General features: G+C 38.5%; 1 protein-coding gene across 1 annotated transcript; it reads right to left on the bottom strand.

Moving 5' to 3' along the window:
• Positions 1-3780: 3780 nt before the first annotated feature.
• Positions 3781-21796, bottom strand: TMEM207 (transmembrane protein 207). The gene is made up of 5 exons (XM_028100849.1): positions 21722-21796; positions 19808-19845; positions 13892-13936; positions 12844-12986; positions 3781-3917 (listed from the first exon to the last, which is right to left on the bottom strand). The coding sequence occupies exons 1-5, from the start codon at positions 21794-21796 to the stop codon at positions 3781-3783; spliced, it is 438 nt and encodes a 145-aa protein (XP_027956650.1).
• Positions 21797-22202: the final 406 nt, after the last annotated feature.

Here is a 22202-nt window from a genome sequence, read left to right as displayed (position 1 = left end):
ACTCATGTCTTTGGCAAACTCCAGCTGCTGAATCATTAGCCCTGTTTCCAGATGTGCCTGTACTTCTCTATGTGTTGATTGTATCCACTGCCTATTCTGCAATTGGAATGAATTTTAACAGACATAGCTCATAGGATCTGAGCAAAATCTCCTTAGCATGACTTACTTGAGGTACACTTAGTTATAAACCCACACTCTCTGATGTTTGTAACCACTTTTTAAAAAGATTTATTTATTTTAGAGAGAACCTGCGCACATGCACACATGTTGGGGGGGAGAGGGAGCGGCAGAGGGAGAGGAAGAGAATCTCAAGCAGACTCCCTGCTGACCCCAGAGCCAGACCCGCGGCTCGATCTCCCAACCTGGAGATCACGACCTGAGCCAAAATCAAGAGCCTGACACTCAACCAACTGAGCCACCCAGGTGCTGCTTGTAGCCACTTTTGAAATTAGATGATCATTGTGGAAAAATATCTGGACCAGGAATTGAAAGATCAAAATGCTTAGTCTCTAGTTTTGTCTTTAATGCTAATTAGCTATGCATGTTGGGCAAGTCAGTTACCCTTCCAGAACCCACATTTTCTAATCACTTAAATGAAGGCAGTGATAGATAGTGATAGATAGATATAGATAGGTAGATAGGGAAAGAGAGATTGAGAGAGAATTAAAGTTAACACATGCATTTAGTTTTAAAAGTCAAATAGTATGGCTCATGATAAAAGCCAGCACTTCTCGGCCCTACCCAACCCCACATGACATTATCTCTTAAGTTTATTTCTTGAGGCAATAATTTTCAGCTGCTTTAGTATTTTGCTTCAGATACACCTATGACCTAATCTCCAAATGATATATTTAACCATTTTTTAAAATTTTTCTTAATTTTAGATATTATCCACAATCTGATCAGGATTTAGTTTTCTTATTAAATCCTGCCACCTTTCCTTGGACACACTTCCCCCTCTGTATAGTTTGTCGATCTAATGCCCGATGTAAAACTCAATACTTATTATTTACATTATTCATAGCTTAACCGTTTTGGGGGTGTGGGGGGTTAACCCAACTTCCGTTTTTCATAGATTTAGAATTGCCTTGTCTTTTCAGTTCCTTCACTTTCCATTTACCAATCATTAATTCATCACCACATTTTTATTATGTATTTTTTTTCTTAATATCCCTCTTATCATCCTACAGCTATTTGTTGTCATGTTCTGACTGGAACTGGCTCTTCCCTGGGTTGCTTAATACTATCTTCCTGTAGATCATGTTCATCAACATTTCCAAAGTTCTCTTCACTTCTCCTATCTCTAATTCTTGGTGAGTCTCTGCATTGCTACAGCATGAGTTTGCTTGATTATGCTCAGTTTTGTCCCTGAAGACACTTAGCCAAGTGGAGAAACTTGAAACCCCACTGAATTATGATTTATCCATCTGCATCCATTTCAGATATCTCTCAGTGTACTAAAATCTTGCTGTTATTTTTCTTTGTCATCTTCTTGCCACTCTCTTTGTTCTTGTGAATTAAAAACGTTTTTCCTCTTCTACTGTAATCTTTGTGGATTTCAGAAGGGAGGAGATATGTTCAGTCTGCCATGTCTAACTTGAGGTTAGGAATAGCTAGGCCACAAAATTATCATGAGAATAAAATCTGAAAGCAGTTTGTATACACCCTAAACCCTGCTTACCTACCTGGGATTATTAGAGTATATTAACAGAAGTTTCTCTGGGCTTCTTTCATCAGTGGATACTAATGAGATCATTTTAGCAGCCCTAAGCCATCTGTCCCTGGCTCTTACCTACATTCGCTTTCATAAAGCCTTATCCCCATCAAATCTCATCCATTTATCTTTGGGACTTTCCAGAACTAGGTAACATGGCTTACAAAATCTGTTTGAAATACATACTAAGTACGAGACTCCTTTAGACCCTTGGATATAAATTAGTGAAGCAAAACACAAAGATCTGTCCCCTCATGGATTTACATTCTAGCAAGAGAAGGTGAGCAGATTATAAATAGAATTCAACTATGTAGTGGAGTAGGTGGTAAGTGCTATGAAAAAAGTGTATCTGAGACAAAGAGGTGGAAGTGCCAGGGTGGGGAGAGGTTGCAATCTAAAGTAGAATAATCAGGGTGGGTCTCATGAAGAAGGTGACATTGGGACAAAGAATTAAAGGAAGTAAAAGGGTGAAACAGTGTTGATATTTGGGGGAAGAGTGTTGCAGGCAAAAGAAACAGCAAGTACTAGGGCCCTAACAGACAGATGCAGGAAGATTAACACCTGATAGGTCTGATAACAGTGTTAATGGGACAAATAAGTAAGGGCAAGAGTCACAGGAAAGGAGACATGGGCAGGGTATTGATCCTACAGGAGCCTGGGGCAAGGACTTGGGCATTTCCTCTGAGTGAGGTGAGGGTCATTGGAGTTCAGTTAAGGGACATGATCCTCTTTATGTTTTGAAAAGATTACTCTAGCTACTGTGTTGGAAATAAAATATATAGAAGGGCAAAGTTGGGAGCAAAAGGACCAATTGAGATGCTATGACAGTCATCCAGGCAAGAACTGGTTGTGAGTGGCTCACACCAGAGATGTAGTGAAAACTGTTTTAGAATCTAGCCTTATTTTGAAGCTAAGAGCCAAGCCAAGCCATTTTCTGACAACATGGGTATAGGAAGTGACACAAAGGGAGGACTCAAGAATGACTCCAAGTTCTTTGGTCTAAGCAACTGGAAAGTTGATGTTGCCATCAGTTGAGATGAGGAAAGTTTGGATAAACAAGTTTGGGAAAAAATTAGGAGATAAATTTGCTCAAGTTAAACTTAAAAGGTATTTTAGATAAACAAGTAGAGATATCAATTGTTCAGTTTGACAAATTTGTCAGCTGAAGACCATTGGGTGTCTAGCATGAATTTCTTTTTCTGCCCCCCACCCCTTGCTCATGGTCACTGCAAAAATGCTGAAAATGTCTCACTGCTACTTCTGTAGTCAGAGTTCTCAATAAGAACATTGATATTTATGCCAAAGGTTCTTATCATCGTTCTCCAAGAAATGCCATCTCCAGATACCAGAGAAAGGCTGTGGGCTCCAGAGTCCACATCTACCCACACAAAATGGGAGCCTCCTCTTCCACACTGTGTTATTACATGTGCCCCACAGCTTTGGGGTCTCCTTCAGCTTCTCTCTACACTTTCTCTCTCCTCAGGCTGAGACAGCAACTCTTTGAACTAGGACTTGTAATCCTCTTCATTCATCCTTCACCCTTCAACTCTGAGGGCCCCTTGTTCCTACTCTCGCCTTTTGCCTTAATTCAAATATTCTCTTTCTGGTTTGGGTCTGGACATGTCTGAATCTCTGCTTGGACCATTGTTAAATTATGATAATTCTTACTAACTCCATACTAGGGGAGAGGTCAGATGAAAACAGGGATAATAAGGCAGAGAAAGCTGTGATGTGAGCCTGGAGTGGAATCCCAAACTTAATGGAGAAAACTCCATGCATTAATTACTGTCTATTTGAGTTTTGATGTAGAAACGTTCACTTGGTCGTGTAGCACAAAGTATAACACAGCAATGATACACTAAAGTTCCAGTAATTTACATCCTGAAACAACTCCCTGACCAAAATTCTTTCTCTACACTCATTCTTTTGTCTATTTGTCCTTTTTCAGACTATATTAATTGATTTCTGGAAATTCACACTAAATAAAACAATTGTTCCTACATTTGATGTTTTAGAATTAAAAAAAAAAAAAAATCTTTCTAATGTTGCCAGTTGATGATCCAGAACTAAAATCGGCTCGATTTCAGAATTTCTTCATATGGAGGTGGGGGGCCTAAAGTGCCAAAACATGGAGCAGGATACAGTTCATGGTTTTGAGTTTGAAGGTGAATTCCAACAGTTGGATTCACAGCCACTTCTGTCCCTGGAAAGAGAAAAATGGGGACTTGTAATCTTTCTAGTCAGCATAAAACAGAAGTACACAAACTGCCTAATAAAATCTGGCATTTCTTGGATCACTGGAGCAACAGAAAATTATTTGTACCCTTGAGAAAAAATTTACAGCCATCCTGCTCTCTCTGCAGTGATAGTTTAGTCACTAAAGCAAGAAAATTTGGTCTCATGAAGAGATTATATCATCACTGACTAACCCATCAAGAAGCATTTACAGTTTAGCAGCTGAAAGTAGGAGGAATGCCCTTTTTGGTAAATTGGAAGACAAGATTCCTGTAAATACTAATGGTATTTTAGCTAATGTTTCCATCATGGGAAATGCAAATTTCAACAGAAATATTTAAATATAATGTCTGAACTTCATTATTTTATATTTACACTCTGCAAACTACAATTAATGTAATTAATTAAACATTTCTCTATGATAAATAGTAAAAATGTTAACTTGTGAGAAGTTTGCATCTAAAGTATACACACACAATAAAGGAAAAGCATGATCAAATTTTAAAAAATGCTTCAAAATCAAAATTTTGACTTTTAGATTATGCACATTATAAGGCACTAAATATCAAAAACAAGCATTTTCTTCTTCAAACTGATCACTTTGAGAAACTAAGTACTTATTCCCATAGCTCTTTTGGAAATCTCTTATTAATATTTCCTTGAAAGACTGTTAACTGTTTTTGAGCTACAATAGGAACCAACAGTAATATTTCATAGGCACAATCCTCTTACTCCCTTTATAAATAAATAAATAAATATATTATATATATATATATTTTTTTCCTACCTTGGTCTTTGGCTGTCTTGAAATGATTTGATTGCTTCTTTTCAAAACAATAACAACTATAAATTCCAGTAACAATTCTAAATTCATCTTTAAAGAAGAGTGCCTGGTGGCTCAGTGGGTTAAACCTCTGACTCTTGGTTTCAGCTCAGGTCATGATCTCAGGGTCCTGGGATGGAGCCCCTCCAGGGGCTCCATGCTCAGTGGGGAGTCAGCTTGAGATTCTCTCCCTTTCCTTCTGTCCCTCCCCCTACTCATATGCTCTCTCTCTGTCTCTCTCTCAAATAAATAAATAAATAAATCTTAAAAAAAAATAAACCTTTAAAGAAAAAAAAATAGGCCCTTGAACTAAATCTAGTTCTGTGACTGTTTTTGTATATTAAATGTAATTGGAACAGAGCATGTCATTCATCTACATATTGTCCCTTTTTACACTGCAATGGCAGAGAGCAGTAGCCCCCTACAGGGACGAATGGCCTGCAAAACCAAACATATTTCCTATCGGGCCCTTAATAGAAAAAGTTTGTTGACTTCTTGAAGGATTAAGATTTGATACCACCTGGGGCGCCTGGGTGGCTCAGTCATTAAGTGTCTGCCTTCGGCTCAGGTCATGATCCCAGGGTCCTGGGATCGAGCCCCACATCGGGCTCCCTGCTCAGCGGGAAGCCAGCTTCTCCCTCTCCCACTCACCCTGCTTGTGTTCCCTCTCTCCCTGTGTCTCTCTCTGTCAAATAAGTAAATAAAATCTTTTAAAAAAAAAAAGACTTGATACCACCAAGGAGATCCCAAAGAAAATGACACAATTATCAGAACCATTCAAGGAACAGTTAGATGTTAGACAATCACCGCATCCCTGGAATCCATATGTAGGTTACTCAGAATCTTTTTACCTTGGAATGGATGGTGTTTATTTGGAATCATGAATTTTCATATATTTGTATTTGTATTCACTAGCTGGCAGACCTAAGTATAATAAATCAAATATTAATATAATCTGTGAAGGATAGAGTATTTTGAATAGAAGGCTGGTTCAGCACTTTTTTTATTTTTTATTGTTATGTTAATCACCATACATTACATCATTAGTTCTTGATGTAGTGTTCCATGATTCATTGTTTGTGCTTAACACCCAGTGCTCCATGCAGAATGTGCCCTCTTTAATACCCATCACCAGGCTAACCCATCCCCCCACCCTCCTCCCCTATAGAACCCTCAGTTTGTTTTTCAGAGTCCATCGTCTCTCATGGTTCGTCTCCCCCTCCGACTTACTCCCCTTCATTCTTCCCCTCCTGCTATCTTCTTCTTTTTCTTTTTTCTTAACATATGTTGCATTATTTGTTTCAGAGGTACAGATCTGTGATTCAACAGTCTTGCACAATTCACAGCGCTCACCATAGCACATACCCTCCCCAGTGTCCATCACCCAGCCACCCCATCCCTCCCACCCCCAACCACTCCAGTAACCCTCAGTTTGTTTCCTGAGATTAAGAATGCTTCATATCAGTGAGGTCATATGATACATGTCTTTCTCTGATTGACTTATTTCACTCATGGTTCAGCACTTTTCTTAAGGAAGTATTTATTTAATTGAATGATTTACTCCTAGGCTATTACATAACATTTCATATGTCAGTTTTCTTCTATGCAATAAAAGGACAATGATATTATCTATGTCTGTAAAAACATGGCTAAATGAATGTAGAATGCTTAAATCAAAACGTGGTACACAGTAATTATCCATTAATAGCTAATTATTATTATTATTATTTTAGTAGTAATAGTACTGTATTTCAAGAACTCTACTGTATGCTAGGAATATGCATGCATTTTCTTTTACTTACAATATTATTTTCTAATTTATCCTATTTTAATGGGTACATACTTATTTGATAATCATTATTAACATCACAACAGAGATTATTAAACAAAATAATTTGTGGAGTTAGAGCCTTTTGCAGCTAGGAAGTTCAGGATGACATGAGCTAAGTCTGAGGCACTTGATAAAACCGTTAACGTGGGCAAAGTGTACTTACCCCAGCCCTTCCCTCCATTATGGATACTGGTACTGGGCATTGTCCATTTCCTAGTGGACTACTGCTGGTATATCCAGTACAAAGTCAATGGTAATTTAGGTATCATTCTCCTGGAATGGTTGATCAGATTGACTTGACACAATTATGAGCTCAAATTTATTTCTACTACTACCGGTATCAGTATCGTGCTCCCGGCAAGAGGACACAAACAATTGCTCTCTGTGGTAGGAAAGTTTCACGTTATCACCTTACTACAAATTTGGCCATTGCCTTTAAGCCTATTATGAAAACCACAGGGGATTCATTTGGTAAACATAACTAAGCCAATGTGTAGAGAAAGCTTTTGTGAAATCAAACATCTATCAGTTTTCAATTTGTTTCAAAGCAGGTTTACATGCAACACAAGTATCCCCCACTTTTGAAAAGTTTACATTACTCCACTTCGTTTTCATGAAAGACCTACATTAGTACCTGTTTTTGCTAACTGAAAGAAATTTAAAAAGAATTTTATAGCAGAGTTCAGATTTCCCACATCATTAAGATTAGTCCAATAGACCTGCCATATTTGAACATGCCCCTTCCACCTCTTCTCTTTTCGTTTTTTTATTTCATTCCTTCCTCTTCTATGAGAGTGGCTAACAGTGCCTGAATATGAGTCACAGTTCTACCATGGGCTAATTGTTAAAGTTCTAAGTGCCTTGCTTCCCTCACCTTTGGAGGGTTCAAAATGATAGTGAACCCCTCATAGCATTGTAGGGAAGAATAAATGAGACTAGAGATGTCAGGTGTCACAGAGCATGGCACATGGTAAGTGCTCAATAAATGTGAGCTATTTCTACTATCCTGCCTTGGAAGGAAAGTATGTGAATGAAATGCTCCCTCTTTCCTTACCTAAAATGAGTCACAGTATATTTACCTAAAGAACGTAAAGTATAGAGAAGTAACACTTCAGAAACGATCCTAAAATAAGATAGGATCCAGGAGAGGTGAGGGGAAAAAGGCACTGGCATGTGAAGCCTGCTTCTTCTCTGTCCCTGTCCATTCCTCCTTCCCCTCCCCAACTCAGAGCCCTCATATTTCATCCTTGCTGAAAGATTAGTATTTCTATTTACCTTGAAGTAAGAAAAAAAAGGAGATTATCTCTGAAATTGCAGAAGAAATGGGGTCAGGAAGATTGGATCTCTGAAAGGCAGCATTATCAAGATCAGCCCCCAAGATGAGTGGCCTCAGGAGGGCTATCTCCGTGGGCACTCCCCTCGCTGGCTTCTCAGGAATGGCATGGGACCTGTTTGCTGCCCTGCTGGGCTAACAGGACCCAGCTCTGATCTACATAGGTTGGAAAAAGAGTCAATATAGATTTTACAGTAATTTATTATTTTTAATAATGAATATGGACAGATAATGGTGGGGATCTCTATGCTCTCAAATTCTCTCTTTTCTAGTGAACACTAGTTTGTTTTTTCTGCTTCAAGGCTTTTGTCCTTCTCTCACCTACTAGACCCAAACTTTTTTCTTTTTGTTATCCTTAAATGTCTTATTTTCTCATAAATAAAGGTTTTATTCAGCTTTACAAACTTATTTCCAATGAAAACCTATTTTCAGTAAATTAACAAAAAAACTTTTTTGTTTATAGTCAACTTTATAACTCCTTTGCCATTACTTATTTCTTTCAAACATAGATTTAACACAAAAAAACCCATGAAACTAACAAACTCAAAACTTTTTCAAGTCACTTATATATTCTACCTATTCACCCTGTCTCACAGTCCTGGATCTTATAAAGTGAGGGCATTGATTCTGATCTGGGGTACAGATGGGTATGAAGAATTTTAATGATGTTCTCTTCTTCTCCCACCTTTACTAAAAATTTGCATACCCTGCAAATCTCCTATTTTCTGTGGAATGCTCAGATAAAAGGGATCCCAAAAGAATCATTAAAATAGGTAAGGTAAGGTAAGGTAAGGTAAGGCCATAAGAAAACATTGAAACAAGAAATGTTTGTCCCTAACATAGGTGCTGAGTTATTCTAGAACTGTTAGGGTCTGACGACTGAGAGAAGGGGCAGGTCTCAGAGACCACTTCACAGGCAACCCCACTCAGGAAGGCGTGGGGCACTGAACAGGTCCTTTCTGGGGTACAACAGGGATGCTAAGGGAAAACTGGATCCAGGAGATGAGTTGGGAGTCGGGAGGGGGACAGGATGATAATGGAAGAAGGGATTATCTAGGAGGCCTCCCTGGAGTTGGGTCCAGGAAGAGGAGGTGGGACTGAGGTAGAAAAAAGTAACATGACTTTAGGTCTTGTATAAAATAAATAGTTATTCATTTCATTCCTCAAAATACTTCCAACTGTAGATTCTTTCTCCTCTTGCTCTTCATCCTTCCTCTTTCCCTCCACCTTCCTGGTCTCCCTCCTTCCCTCTTTCTCTAGCAGTACCCCTTCTTCCTCTTTACCCTCCACGGGTGTATTGGAAGGATTCTTTTTCCCTTTTTGGTGCATGAAGAGCTTCATTGTGACATGTTATGGACATGGAAACATGGATCCCATGAAAGGGGAAGGAAGACAGAGAAATCTGACCACTGGATCAGCAAAGATCTGTGAAAAGACATGACTACTGGCCTACGGAGATGCACCTGGGGCCTGGGTGTTTGTATGAGATTCCCAAGGACCTTTCCCGGACAGAAATCTCATTGTGCATTGGCTGGGTTGGATTGGCAAGGCCTTCCTTACACACTGTTTATGAGGATTCCAAGCCAAGTGTTTGCCTTTCTCTCTTGAATATTTCTAATCAAGACAATTGACAACTTGAGCCATAAAAATACTGTCTGGTATTGCTAGTGGGAGAAATTTCCTGTTTTATATATTTTAACAGCAGTAAAGTTCAGTCCATCCCAGCTTCCCATATTCCGTCAAAATTCTCCTCTTGGCTCGTCACATGAGGGCAGCTTCCATGGGACCCTGAGAGTCAAACCTTGGACCCATAGGTCAGAAGAGTAGACCTATTTCAACTAACAGATTCAGCAAATAGTAGCAATAGCGTGAAATGATTTTTGAAGAAATAAGATAGAGGTCTAGGAGGAACTCCAAGGTTAATAAAGCAAATCTAGTCTCTCCATTAAAATGCTTTAAATGATCCATTTCGTACATTCTGTATTCAGGACGGAACGTCCTATCTTCCCCTTTGCGTTCAAAGGGTGGCAAAGAGTCCAGAAACCTTATTTCATATTCTAATGTCACCAGTGTCTTTCAGGTGAGTTCTCATTTTCCTCTCCCCTCTGAACTGTGACCATGAGGAAGACCCGAAAGTACAACCCCACCACCAGCCTTGTGGGTGTGTGACTCTGGCAGTGACTGGACTCAACTTGAAGCTATGAATGAGCATATACTTTGTGAGGTGCTGTGGAGAGTTTGGCTCTTACCTCCCGTGTAGCCATAAAAAGATCCTGTCATGGTTCCCTCACTTCCTTTTTGGAGAAAAGCTCCTTTTACAGAAATATTAGGCAGGAAGAATCATTTGTCAGGAGAAATGAAAGTGTAATGGGGATCCAGTGGGGAAAAGAAATCCAGTCTGGGTCTGGGTTTTAGACTGCTTTAAAATATTGACTCCCTAGAATTTACTTCCAGAAATTGCTAGTCAGGAAGACGTCACTAAAGATCACAGAGAATAACACTTCCTCAATTACTTTGTTGTATTTTGTTTGGGAGGGGGAAAAATAGGAATGTCAGGAAGCACAACTTTGGGAGACACATCCACATCAAAGACCATGTAAATGGCTGTTCACTGTCTGTACCGCTCTTCTGAGCATCCCTGAGAAAGGGTGGGACATGGGTGGTGGGTGGACTAACCTAACACCCAGCTAAGCAAGGGAAAAAAATAAATAAATAGGAATGGGCAACCTAACCTCTGGCCCTAAGATGGAAAGCAACAAAAATGAGTTTTATAATATAACTTAAGCTGGGGGAGAGCTTAACTGTTTTTTGAGCAAAATCAGATTCAGAGTGATACCAGTGGGATTAGGAAGGAACCAATAAAATGAGAAAGGGAATGGGGATTCTGGAGAGCAATCCTTGCCTTTGAGGAATCACCCAGTGGAAATGCCTGGAGGTTTGAGATATAAGGCTGCACTTAGTAAAGGATGAGGTGACTAAGCCATGAGTGTCCTACCCAAATTTTCACTGGCTCCCTACCCTCAATTATGGACAATTTGAAGTCTATTAGTTGATTTGCAGCAAAGATCTATGTGGTGTATTTATCCAGCATAGGGAGAAAAGTAGATAATATCCTCTGAATGGATTAATAGCCACTTTTCCAGGTTGGTATTTAGCAATTAGAAATAATATCTGAGAAGCCCCTAGTCTAGTGTCGAGCACTTTGTAGATGCGGAATAAATGTTGACTATATTTTTAAATAATTTCTTCCCAAGTATATTCTTTTCCTGTCCACAATGATTTCAGGGTAATATAGAGAATGTGATTCTAATGTCCTGTAATTGGTATGATTACACACAAATTATTGCAGTAATCTCTCAGGCTTGACACCTTCTCTCCCAGTCATACCTGTTCAGGCAAGTTCGGGCAAATTCAAAAGCATATGTATAAATCACCACACAGGAAATATAAAAACATCAGATAAATGGGATATAACTGTGACACATACACTGCCTTAAAAATGATTATAGTATAACTGGGTAGCTTGCTTATAATTAAGAAGAGAAGTTTTTAAAGATTCAAGATAGTCTAGTAAAAGAGTCTTCTTCAGAGTAAGTAAAGGGCTAAGGAGACCAGAGTGGATTTTTCTCCTTAGAAACTCAAGTCAAGTTGGAGGAATCATAATTACATTTATTTGTTAAATACCTCAAGTTAAAAAAACAAAAATAGACTAATGTGACCATGTTGACCGCTTTGACTCATACAATTTATTAGAATGTCAGTGACCCTATTTCCTCCTATGCTCAATAGAAAGTGTTCGATTTTAGGAGAAAGATTATTTTTTCACTGGAGACTTTAATTATCCTTCCACAAATAACCATTTCTCAAATTGACATGTGTTTCTTTCGTTAAATAATGACTTTTTAAAAAGCCAATAGTAAATATAATCACTAAATCTTGGAGTACCAAGTTCTGATATTAAAACATTTAAGTTTATTTTGACCCCACTTTTTATTTAGCTGTTAGTTTTCCCAGGGCACGCCCTGCTCCATCTATTGAAAATCTTATGCTGGCCCAAGTTCCTGAAGGGCAACTGTTAAAATCTACCAAGCCCTCTTGAGGCCACTAAGTACGGTGTACAAGACAGCACCTTAGAGGGAAAGTTTTGTAACAGACAGTCTGGTTGAGGACAATGCTTAACGCAAAGAAATAATCTATGATTTGGGATCTCCGGGAAATCAGTAAGTGATAATTTTGCTACTTTCAGCTAAGGCTGGCGGTTACAAATAAGCCTAAAACCTGGCTTTCCTCCATTGCTTATTCTCTCACGCAGACTGGAAAATAATAGGCCGGGCGTGGTTTTGGGGGTGGGGGCTAGAAGCAAGCATGATCAGGGCACTGCCTGTGTGTCTGGGGAGAAAGGACATGAGTACTGACATCTGCCTGCCCAATTCCAAGTATTTCAGGCTGTGCGTTGGTAGCAGACAACCTGGAAAGTGTGGTTCAGTGCTATTGCAGATAAGTGAGGCATGGAGAATTTAGTAAATGAGACTATAAAGAGCCTCATAGGATAGTTTGATATCAAAGGCTCAGAGAGGTTTTTGTGTACCTTATGGCCTACCACTCACTTGGAGTGTCCAGCTCTGTATATCTCTTCTCTCTGGCATGTTGACTGAGCAAAATGTTGAGGTTCTATCGCCATACTCAACTATGGGTCATTTCCCTAAGACACAGTTTTTTCTTTTGAGGTCTCCTTTCTTCTGAAGTTTCTCACTTAGACTCTCTCCCCACGGCATCATGCCTTTGTGTCTCCAATACACTATGTCTTATTCTCAGTTCACAAATCTGCTTTCCAGAGGTTAGTGTTTCAGTTCACCACAAACCATTAGGTTTCAAACAGGAAGTCCAGAAGTGTGCAGACAGCTCACCATAAACGGGGTCCAAGTCTCCAACAGCAAAAACAGCCATAGTGCGTCTGGCGGAATCAATTCGGGGTCTCCTCAGCCAGCACTGGAGGCAGAAGAACACTACTCCACAGAGAAGAGCCACCAGGAATATCAGCAGGAAGAACCTGATGCCAGAAGAAGCAGGGAAGGCATGAGGTGGAGCGTGCAGGGAGGTTAAGAACTCCTGCTACTTCCTGTCTTCCATGAGACAGGGTGCAAGAAATCTGTGAGGCCAAACTCCTTAAGCAATGCCCCCCATCACTCATACATTCTCACTAAACTTGGAATGTTTGCTGCGCTCAGAATGGGTTGATCTTGCCAGGTGACGATGATCAATCATTTCCTCTGGAAATTGGAGGGTTGTTCTAAGGCACAGTGTCTTTATCCCTTAATTCACTCATCCATTATTCCTATCTTTCGGCTAGCCAGCCATGCATCCAACTAGTATTTAAAGCAACTGAACAGATTTTAGATGTTGGGTGGGGTTGGAGATTCAAAGGGAGACGAAGCAGGAGCTAACCACCTAATTTAGAGAATTAAGAATGTTAATTTTAGAAAATACAGGTCATGATGTAGAAGGTGTCTAAAGACTGTCTTTTAATTTCTGAAAGACTAGCTTGTAAAAGGTAGAAGTCTTATTTTGAAGGTTTTTAAGACTTTTGAAACCAGTAGTGGAGTCCTTTAGGGAGATTTCAAAAGAAAGAACAATTATTTTACTGTTAAATTTCTCTAATTTGGGAATAAACTATTATTCCTAAAAACAGTTAAGTTCCCTGTCACACGAAGTACATAAGTAAACATAGCCAATAACCAGAAAGTGATGTTTCCACATATATTACATGACTTCTAAAATTTCCTTAACTCTGTGATTTTGTGTGCCATTTCAATTATGTAGGAAACAGAGTATATATATATATACACATACCACCTAATAATATATATATACATAATATATATATATACCACCTAAATAATGTATATATATGTATATACCACCACAGGTTTTATAACAAACTGAGAATGTTCTTACCAGATATACCAGCCGTTTGTGTATTGATCTTTATAGTTTACGCACCTGGTGGTAAAAGAGGAAGAGTTAATGCTGGACCTCTAGACGGCCAAAGCCTATGCTCTTGGACCATAGTATTTGTTCTGACCATACCTATTTCCCCAGAACGATCATGCACTCACTGCACACCACGCCCCAACACAATGAGGTAAATGTTTACAGTATGACCACTTCATCCGGGACACTGAGAATACAGGTAAATGTTCAACTGTCACCCATTGAAAATTGCACTGTCATAGGTTTGACTCTAGGGTTACAAAGACAGTTGTGTTTTGAGAAGGTGGTGACTAATTTTTCAGGGCTAACATATCACAGATATTAGGTATGAAGTTTCTTTAAAATGCAGATTCACCAGGGAAGGTTTATAATTTCTGTTAACCTTTAATATCCTGGTAGAGAAGTAGCAAGGCTGCAGACCTGGTTAGAGGAAGAATTTGGGAAAAGGGGAAAATGACTTAAAGCCACACGTACCATTTACCAAGGAGTGAAAAGTTGATTTCTTCAGTCAGGAGAGTCAAACCACTTGTGTGTCTAGGCACAAGGTAATCATTCCTGGGATAAGTTTTAAAAAGTTTCCTCACACGAAAACAAAATTCAGTGTGATTTTCAGAAGGTTAAATTCCCTAAGTGTAGACACTTATGTGCTATTCATTGCAGAGTCCGTCCCTATGCCAGGCATGGGGAATGTAGGTTTGCTGATCGACTTTTTTCATACTTCGGTACCTGGGCCATTGTTGCTGTATTCTGGGATTAAGCAGTGGAAACCTGTTCATCACAGCCTGATAAGCTTGTGAGTTGAAGCTGTACTTAATCATGGCTACTTCAGCCTTTGTTAAAATAACACTTAGTACTTTCCAGCTTGAAAGCACTCATAACTGTCAGCTAATTTATTGCTCCCAGCATCTCCAAGGAGGTAGTGTGTCATGTTTATCATCATCCTAGTCAGAAGTGACTTTTTAATATATGTCAAGTGTCAACGTAAAAATTTTACCCCAAACATTTAAGAGGAAAGTTAATCACCCAGTGAACAAGTTTTTCGTTTTTTGTGTTGTAGGCTCTGTGTGTGTGTGTGTGTGTGTGTGTGTGTTTTCACCTAAAGACACAGGTACAAATGACTGGGAAAAAAATGGCAGTTGAAGTATAACTTTAAAAATTATCCTAAGACAAGAAATCATCGATAATGGATTTTAAAAATAATTAATGACACATCCTTGTAAAGGAATGTTATCCAGTCATCAAAAAGAATGTAGATTCATATTTATCACCAAAAGCCTTGTGAAGTAAAATAGTAAAGAAGTCTCAGTTCTACTTTGTATATTATTTTACATAAATGCAATGTTTTCACTAAATAAGTATTTTATAGTAATAGACTCATATATACCGAGTTACTAACAATGCTTACTTCTCTTACAGTTGGTATCATGAGGCACTTTATCTTTTCCACATTTCCATATTGTTTGAATGTATAATACATCACTTTTATAGTCACAAAAATGTTAAATATTATATTAAAAAATATGAATCTTAAACATATAATATCCCACCTTAGACATAGGGAAATTCTCTTGGTGTCCTAGCCCAATAAAAGAGCAGAAGTTTCCCATTTGGAATCTTGAAATGGAAATGCATGATCAGGAGTGTGGATTGCTTCATCTCCCTCCATTACAAATCTCTGCTTACCCTCTCTACATTTAAAAATAGATCATATCCTTATCAAAATGTGAATTCTAAAGATTAATTACCTCAATTTGTTTCTCAGTTCTTTAATTTTTGAGCCACTCAGTATTTTTTGCCAGTGATAACAATTATCCAAATTAACTTATTTCACTTTCTCTTTCTGATCCTGTGCACTCACTGGTGGAGTTTCTGATATGCAGTAAATACAATGGCCAAGAAGGAGTTAGCTGGACAAATGCAAAGTGATCATGCAATTTCCAAATTGCAGGTACCTTTGGGATCATTTAGTTCACTCAGGAATTTACACACTCTCCAAATGAAACCCAAAGTAGGAAAGTTGGTGGGGAGGTCACTAGCCGGCCAAAGAATTTAAACCAGATTACAAGTCTCCTGACTCTGTGTGCTTCCCTCCTTTCCCACCATTATTTCCATGTCTTTCCCAAGGTCAATTTTTAAAGGTCAAGTTTTCTTTCTTTTAAGTAGACTCATGCCCAACATACGGCTTGAACTCACAACCCTGAGATCAGGAGTCGCATGCTCTACTGACTGAGCCAGCCAGGTGCCCTTAAATAGATTTTTTTTTTTAATTCTTAAAAAAAAGTATCTGAACAATAACAATATTCTAATTGCTCAAATTTTAGATGCAAGATGTTCAGTGTAGGAAAAGTTACGTTTTTTAAAATGAAGTTATTATTCAGAGATTTATATATGATTGGTCAAATTGGGATGATGCCAAAAATGAAAAACATTCAGGAGAAATGAGAACCAACTATGATGCTTAAGGAAGACATTCCCAATCATCAGAGTTCTCTGGAAGTGGTTGCTGACGGATTTTTTTTCTGACTGTACTGGAAGACTACTGCCCTACTTTACTTGGATGTTGTGGAGATGATTCTTCCTCTACAGGGCTGATTTGCCTAGTTGATCTTTATTCTTCTTCTCAGTGCTGAGATTTTGTGGACCTAAGACTAACTACCAATTCCTTAATTTGATAAATTCAAGAACAAAACTGCAGAATTGCTCCAGTGGCTCCTTTGCTAGAATCACCTAGAACTTTCTTCTAAACCAGTTATATAACTTCAGGGGGAATTAACTCACTTTCAGATTCACGATGCTATGAGGTAAGGTCACAATATTATAATCCTCACTGCACAATTGGAAAATTCAGGCATGAAGTAGCTTGCCCAAGATAACAAAGCTGAAAGTGGCCAAGTCGGGCTTCACGCCCAAATGGTCTGGCTGTGGAGTCTGTGTCTCTTACTACCATGCAGCCCCACCAATGGGAACAGTAAAATCCAGCTCCGGCCTCACATTACTATGTGGAGTACTGCCTGAATGCATTCAATATCCTGTGTTCCAAATGCTTTACAAGCATTAGAAATACAAAAAGCAATAGAAATGAGAACATGGAGGGTATCACACAAAGAGAATAAGCCAAGAGTGAGATCAGTTTTTAAACTGAATATAGTAAACCCCATATGTAGTATTGAACCCAACTTGAGATCTGGCTTAAGCTTTCTAGCAGTTAATAGGACGAGAGAGAGATTTGGTTATATAGTATCCTTTAAAATTAACAAAATCATACAGCATTACTCACCAGATGCACAAGTATTCCTGGAGTAGACACCAGAGAAGTCAAACTATGGGGCTTTATGAAGAGGCTACTGTTGGCAATGGGGACGTTTTTCATATGCTCTTAGAATATATGCAATAACAAATTTCATGGATCTTTTTTCTTTTTTAAATCATTCCCTAACGTAGACAAGAGTGCAATTTAGCTATTATAATCTGGGAGAGAGATGGAGGCTGTATCATATCACCTGGAGACTGGCGGCTTGACCTAATTAATCTGGGGTAAGTTGTATAGTATCTAGAAGAATAGATGAACCATATATCCCTCCAGTATTTCACCCAGTGTATAGTTTCATTTAATATTGAACATACAGTACGACTTTATAGTGCAAAATTGTAATACATATATAGTAGTAGCACAGCAGTACATATAATATACATATATGTATGGTACATAATACATACTTTGTAGTATAAAATTCTAGCTCAGGAGTCAGTCCTGGGTCCAAACCCAAGCTCTGCATCTTACTTGCTTACTCTTGAGCAAAACATTTAACTTCCTCAAGGCAGGTAAGACAGTGACATATTCGGAATCTATTAATGCAATTAATTGACAGAATCTTGTGTATGTATGATCATATTTATGATTTGTAAGTCACCCTACTTATGAACATATATGCACATCCATGCACTTGCTTATTTTGGGGAGGGAAAAGGATTAGGGGTGTAATGGGGAGGCTCTATCTTATTTTTTTCATATACTAAATTACTTATAGTATTTAAATTTTATATAAAAGATAGCCTAGCAATGCATTGTTCATACAATGAAATGCCGTTATAAAAATTAACTGAGTAGAGGCACTGGGTGGCTCAGTCTTTAAGCGTCTACCTTAGTCTTGGGTCATGATCCCAGGGTCCTGGGATCAAGCCCCGCATTGGGCTCCCTTCTCAGCGGGAAGCCTGCTTCCTCCTCTCCCACTCTCCCTGCTTGTGTTCCCTCTCTTGCTGTCTCTCTCTCTCTCTCTCTGTCAAAAAATAAATAAAAATCTTAAAAAAAATTGACTGAGTAGTTTAGATCAGAAAAAATAGTTTGGGTTTGAAAACAAATATAAATAGAACTAATCATCTCTCGAACACCTTGTAGTGACAAAAGATTTGGGATAGCATCTATCTTCAGTACAAATACTTACCTAATATCACCTCTCTGCAATACCAGCTACTTTCTTGCCTTCTCTTTTTATTTTCTGCTAGTTGGCATTTTATTTGAGGTGGACTCTTCATTCAAAAGCAATGGTATTAATGACAAACACAGCAGACACTTGCATGCAAAGTGAGGTAGCTAAAAAAAGAATTGTTCTTAAGTACTAGTTGAAGCCCTGCGTTAATTTGCTACTGTGTTTCTTTGAGTCTCAATTTCTTTACCTGGAAAGGAGACCAGTGGCCTCATTGATTGGAAAGTCAGCTTATCAAGGTCCTCAATAGCACATTTTCCTGTCCTATTGATTGAAAAATCAGATTCAACATTTATGATCATATTGATTGAAGAGTTAGATTCATTTATATTCCTAACATTTATAATCCTTTCCAATTATGAATTTCTGTATTCAATTATTCTGGGTCATAGAGAGAAGATAATTGGGCAAGATGAGACAGCCAGGAGATCCAGAGTTAGGTAAGTACAGCAGTCATCAAAACCTCCATCATGTCACAAACACCAGAAGACAGAAAAAGGTGAGTCCAAAATCAATGCAAAGAAAGAGCAATGGAGAGCCATGCAAAAGCTGGAAGAACAGTACAGACTTAACACACAGATGATCAATAATGAGATGATCCACCAAAGCAGATGAATGGTTCCAGGGCCAAGGAAGTCATTCCGCATAGCATGGCCTCTTCATCTGGAAGCAGTGCCCAGGCCGTGCGTGAGACCCTGGCCTTGAGGGTAACTGGTAATAATAATTGAAAACAGTCAGCTGGCCATCAGGGCTGCATGGAGGAGAAGACCGTGCATGGCAGACATGATTTTCTGACACTTGCACTAAGTCACGGTGCATTTTAGCTCTCATGAATCATCAGCAGCATTATTAATGGCACCTTCTCCCCATCTCCCGAATAGAATTCTGGGAACCATTAAGTCTACGGCCCCAAAAGTGAGAAAATTGAATCAATTAGTCACATAACCTATATTAGACGCACTTTGAAATGTACACACAATACAGGTGAGAATCTTTGTCAGCTTGCTTATATTTGAAACTGAATATCTTAACAGCAGCCCACCATCACTGTGACTTAGGAGTGGGGTTGCAGCGAGAGATGACGTCGTGATGCTTTCATGAAACTGAAGAACCCTTGACACCACTGTGGTGGAGAATGCTGTAAGCAAAAATGCCTAGAAATCAATGAGGCTCTTTATATTTACCAAAGCTAATCATAATGAAAGTGCATCTTTTTCCTGCTTCTAGAAAAATTGAGCCATTTGCATTTAAAAACAATTTGCTCTTACTTTTCTTGCATGATTATAGTCATCATTTGAAACTCATTTGGGTCTTCTCAAATGACTTGTGTCTTTTTTTATTCTTTGAATTTTGAAAATGCTAAATAAAAACATGGAGCCTCTTGCTATTTACTTACATTTCATTTTCTTCACATGGTGGGTCCGAGAGCACCAACTGAAACACATGTTTAGAACAATAAAATCCAAACATCTCATCAGTTTAATACTTTAATACAAACAGCACTCAGAGACAATGTGGGTTTATATTATTTCGTTTGTTTTTTTAATTAAAAGCTCCATAGCAGAGTCTATTATTAGTGCACCAAATTTTAATTGAAAAAAAAAAATCTCCTGGTAGATTGCCTAGCTCAGCAGTGACAGGAAATACATATAGTGAGCCAGATTCCTATCTGACACACCCATGTAGATGGACGTGAAAATGCCTTTTATTTTTTCTATAGGCAGATTTTGCTTCCTCTAAAGACCTTTCTTGCACCTTGCATTTTTTCTTTGTTTTCACATTTTAGCTAGAGGAAAGAAGTTCATTATTTGCGAAGTATTATTTTCACACAAGGAAATCAAGTTCCCTATGTGAAAACAGAAGTCCATCCCATTAGCATTAATGGGTGTTAAATATAGGCATGAAGGAGTGACTTTAACTATCTCTAAGGGGAAGGTCGATTTAAAATTACATGACATTCCTGTTGAGATTTACATTTCTCTCTTTATCAAAGAAGAGAGAAAAAGTAATAACCTTGATTGCTTTGTTTTAAAGACCCAAACCATCAGCATTTCAATATAATTATCCTAGTTCTCTGTATTGAGCCTTACAGGTTACAATAACACATCACAGAGGAAAGAAGGTACTCTGTCCTAGAAGTTTTGTTTGTAGGTTTGTTTTTCCCTTGAAATGAGACTCTTTCCATGCACGATGAGAAAAATCTTTACATGTCATTTAAATGTAGTCCTTAAACTTGGGTTAATGAGATCAGTGAAGTATTTATTTTCCTGGAGTATACCATACAAATATGAATACAAGTAAGAAGTTACAAAATTTAAAATGATAAGCCACGGGATTTTTGTGAGATATGTCTTTTTTTCCCTTTAATCCCGAATGCATCCTCTTCAGCACCTTATCTTTACTCCACCAAGTTTATCTGGGCAAAGAGATTTGTGGAGTTGCAGATGGAGCCATGAATTGGCCATCAGAGAGCATGGTAATGAACAATTTATAAGCACGGAAAATGAGTTGCACTCTCTTTTGCTAGAATGCTGCAAATAGATTTGCATACTAACTGAAAGGAAAATGAACATTCAAATTTTGTCCATAAAGAAAGTTTATTTATGAGTAGATGAAATCATTTGGGATCCAGCTTAACAGATAAACAGATAAAGCCCACATTTCACTTTCAAGTCACTCCCTAGTCTTCCGGTGTGCTGCACCCTACCTAGCAAGGAGTCCAAAGTCTTCGATTATTTCCACCTCACTGCTGACGCATTAGCTGATGGACTTCGGGGTTATCATGAAATGATAAGCAAGACCGAAATCTTTCAGATACATTGCATTCAAGTAACACAGATACAGAGATGCAGGTATTAGTCTGAATGAGATGCTAACGCAGAGGATCCAACACAAACTCTAAGATGGTTCTGTCAACATTGTTCCGCACTGAAAATCAGGCAAGCCTCAAGTACAGTTGCAGGCAACAGTAAACATGTCTTAAATTAATGCTGCCACAGCATTTGGATATATCAGTAGCATTTTTTATTTTAAAAAAGTGCACAGCTTAGCAAAGTTAAGCAAAGATTACATTGCATTATATTACTTCAATAGCAATAGAAGTAATAAAGAAGAAATAAGACTAATGACATGGAGCACTTCGTCTTCTGTGTTTCTGACTGATATAGTAAGTCATAAGATGCTGGTAACACTGTCTTAAAGGAAATCTTTTAAATGTGAGAGTAGTTAAGTTGCCCAAAGAACAAATCTAGAACAAGTCAGGTTCTTAGAGTACCTCTGAAAATCTTTTCCCAGAAAGAGAGATGGTTACCTGGAAGAGTGGCAAACACAAGGTTCCCGCTTTTGAGATTACTGAAGTAAAACTATAAGGTCTGGATCTCAACATATTTAAGGAACAAGCTGCTCGAAGCTAGTGGTTGGCCTTCTGTGTTGATCTCCCTCTTTCCCTAGAACTTGTTAGCCTCTAAGTTAATGCTTCCCACCAGAGCACTCATTAGTGATGCTCCTTGTGACTGGTAATGTGCACGCTGGGGGGCAGGCATGTTGGGCGCGTGCTCACGGGTACTCAGAGTTCAAGGAATTTCAGTGTAAAGTCAGAACCCTGGTACTGTTTGTCAAGCCCTTAGAAGTAAGGGTTATACATGCTGACCTGCAAAACTATCTGGCTGCTTAAATAACTCAGGACATTCAAGAGCATGTTTTATTCCAGGGCACTTCTGGAATTTATACAGGATCTGGTACTTGGAACGTTTAATTTTCTTCCCTTTGTTGGTCCTTTTGTCTCTTCTTTT

This window comes from Eumetopias jubatus, unplaced genomic scaffold (genome assembly GCF_037043125.1).
Source record: "Eumetopias jubatus isolate StellerSeaLion01/CBP00866 unplaced genomic scaffold, mEumJub1_p1.0 scaffold_1, whole genome shotgun sequence".
Lineage (NCBI taxonomy): Eukaryota > Metazoa > Chordata > Mammalia > Carnivora > Otariidae > Eumetopias > Eumetopias jubatus.
Note: the sequence above shows the minus strand (reverse complement) of the source record. Positions and strands in the feature narration are given on the sequence as shown.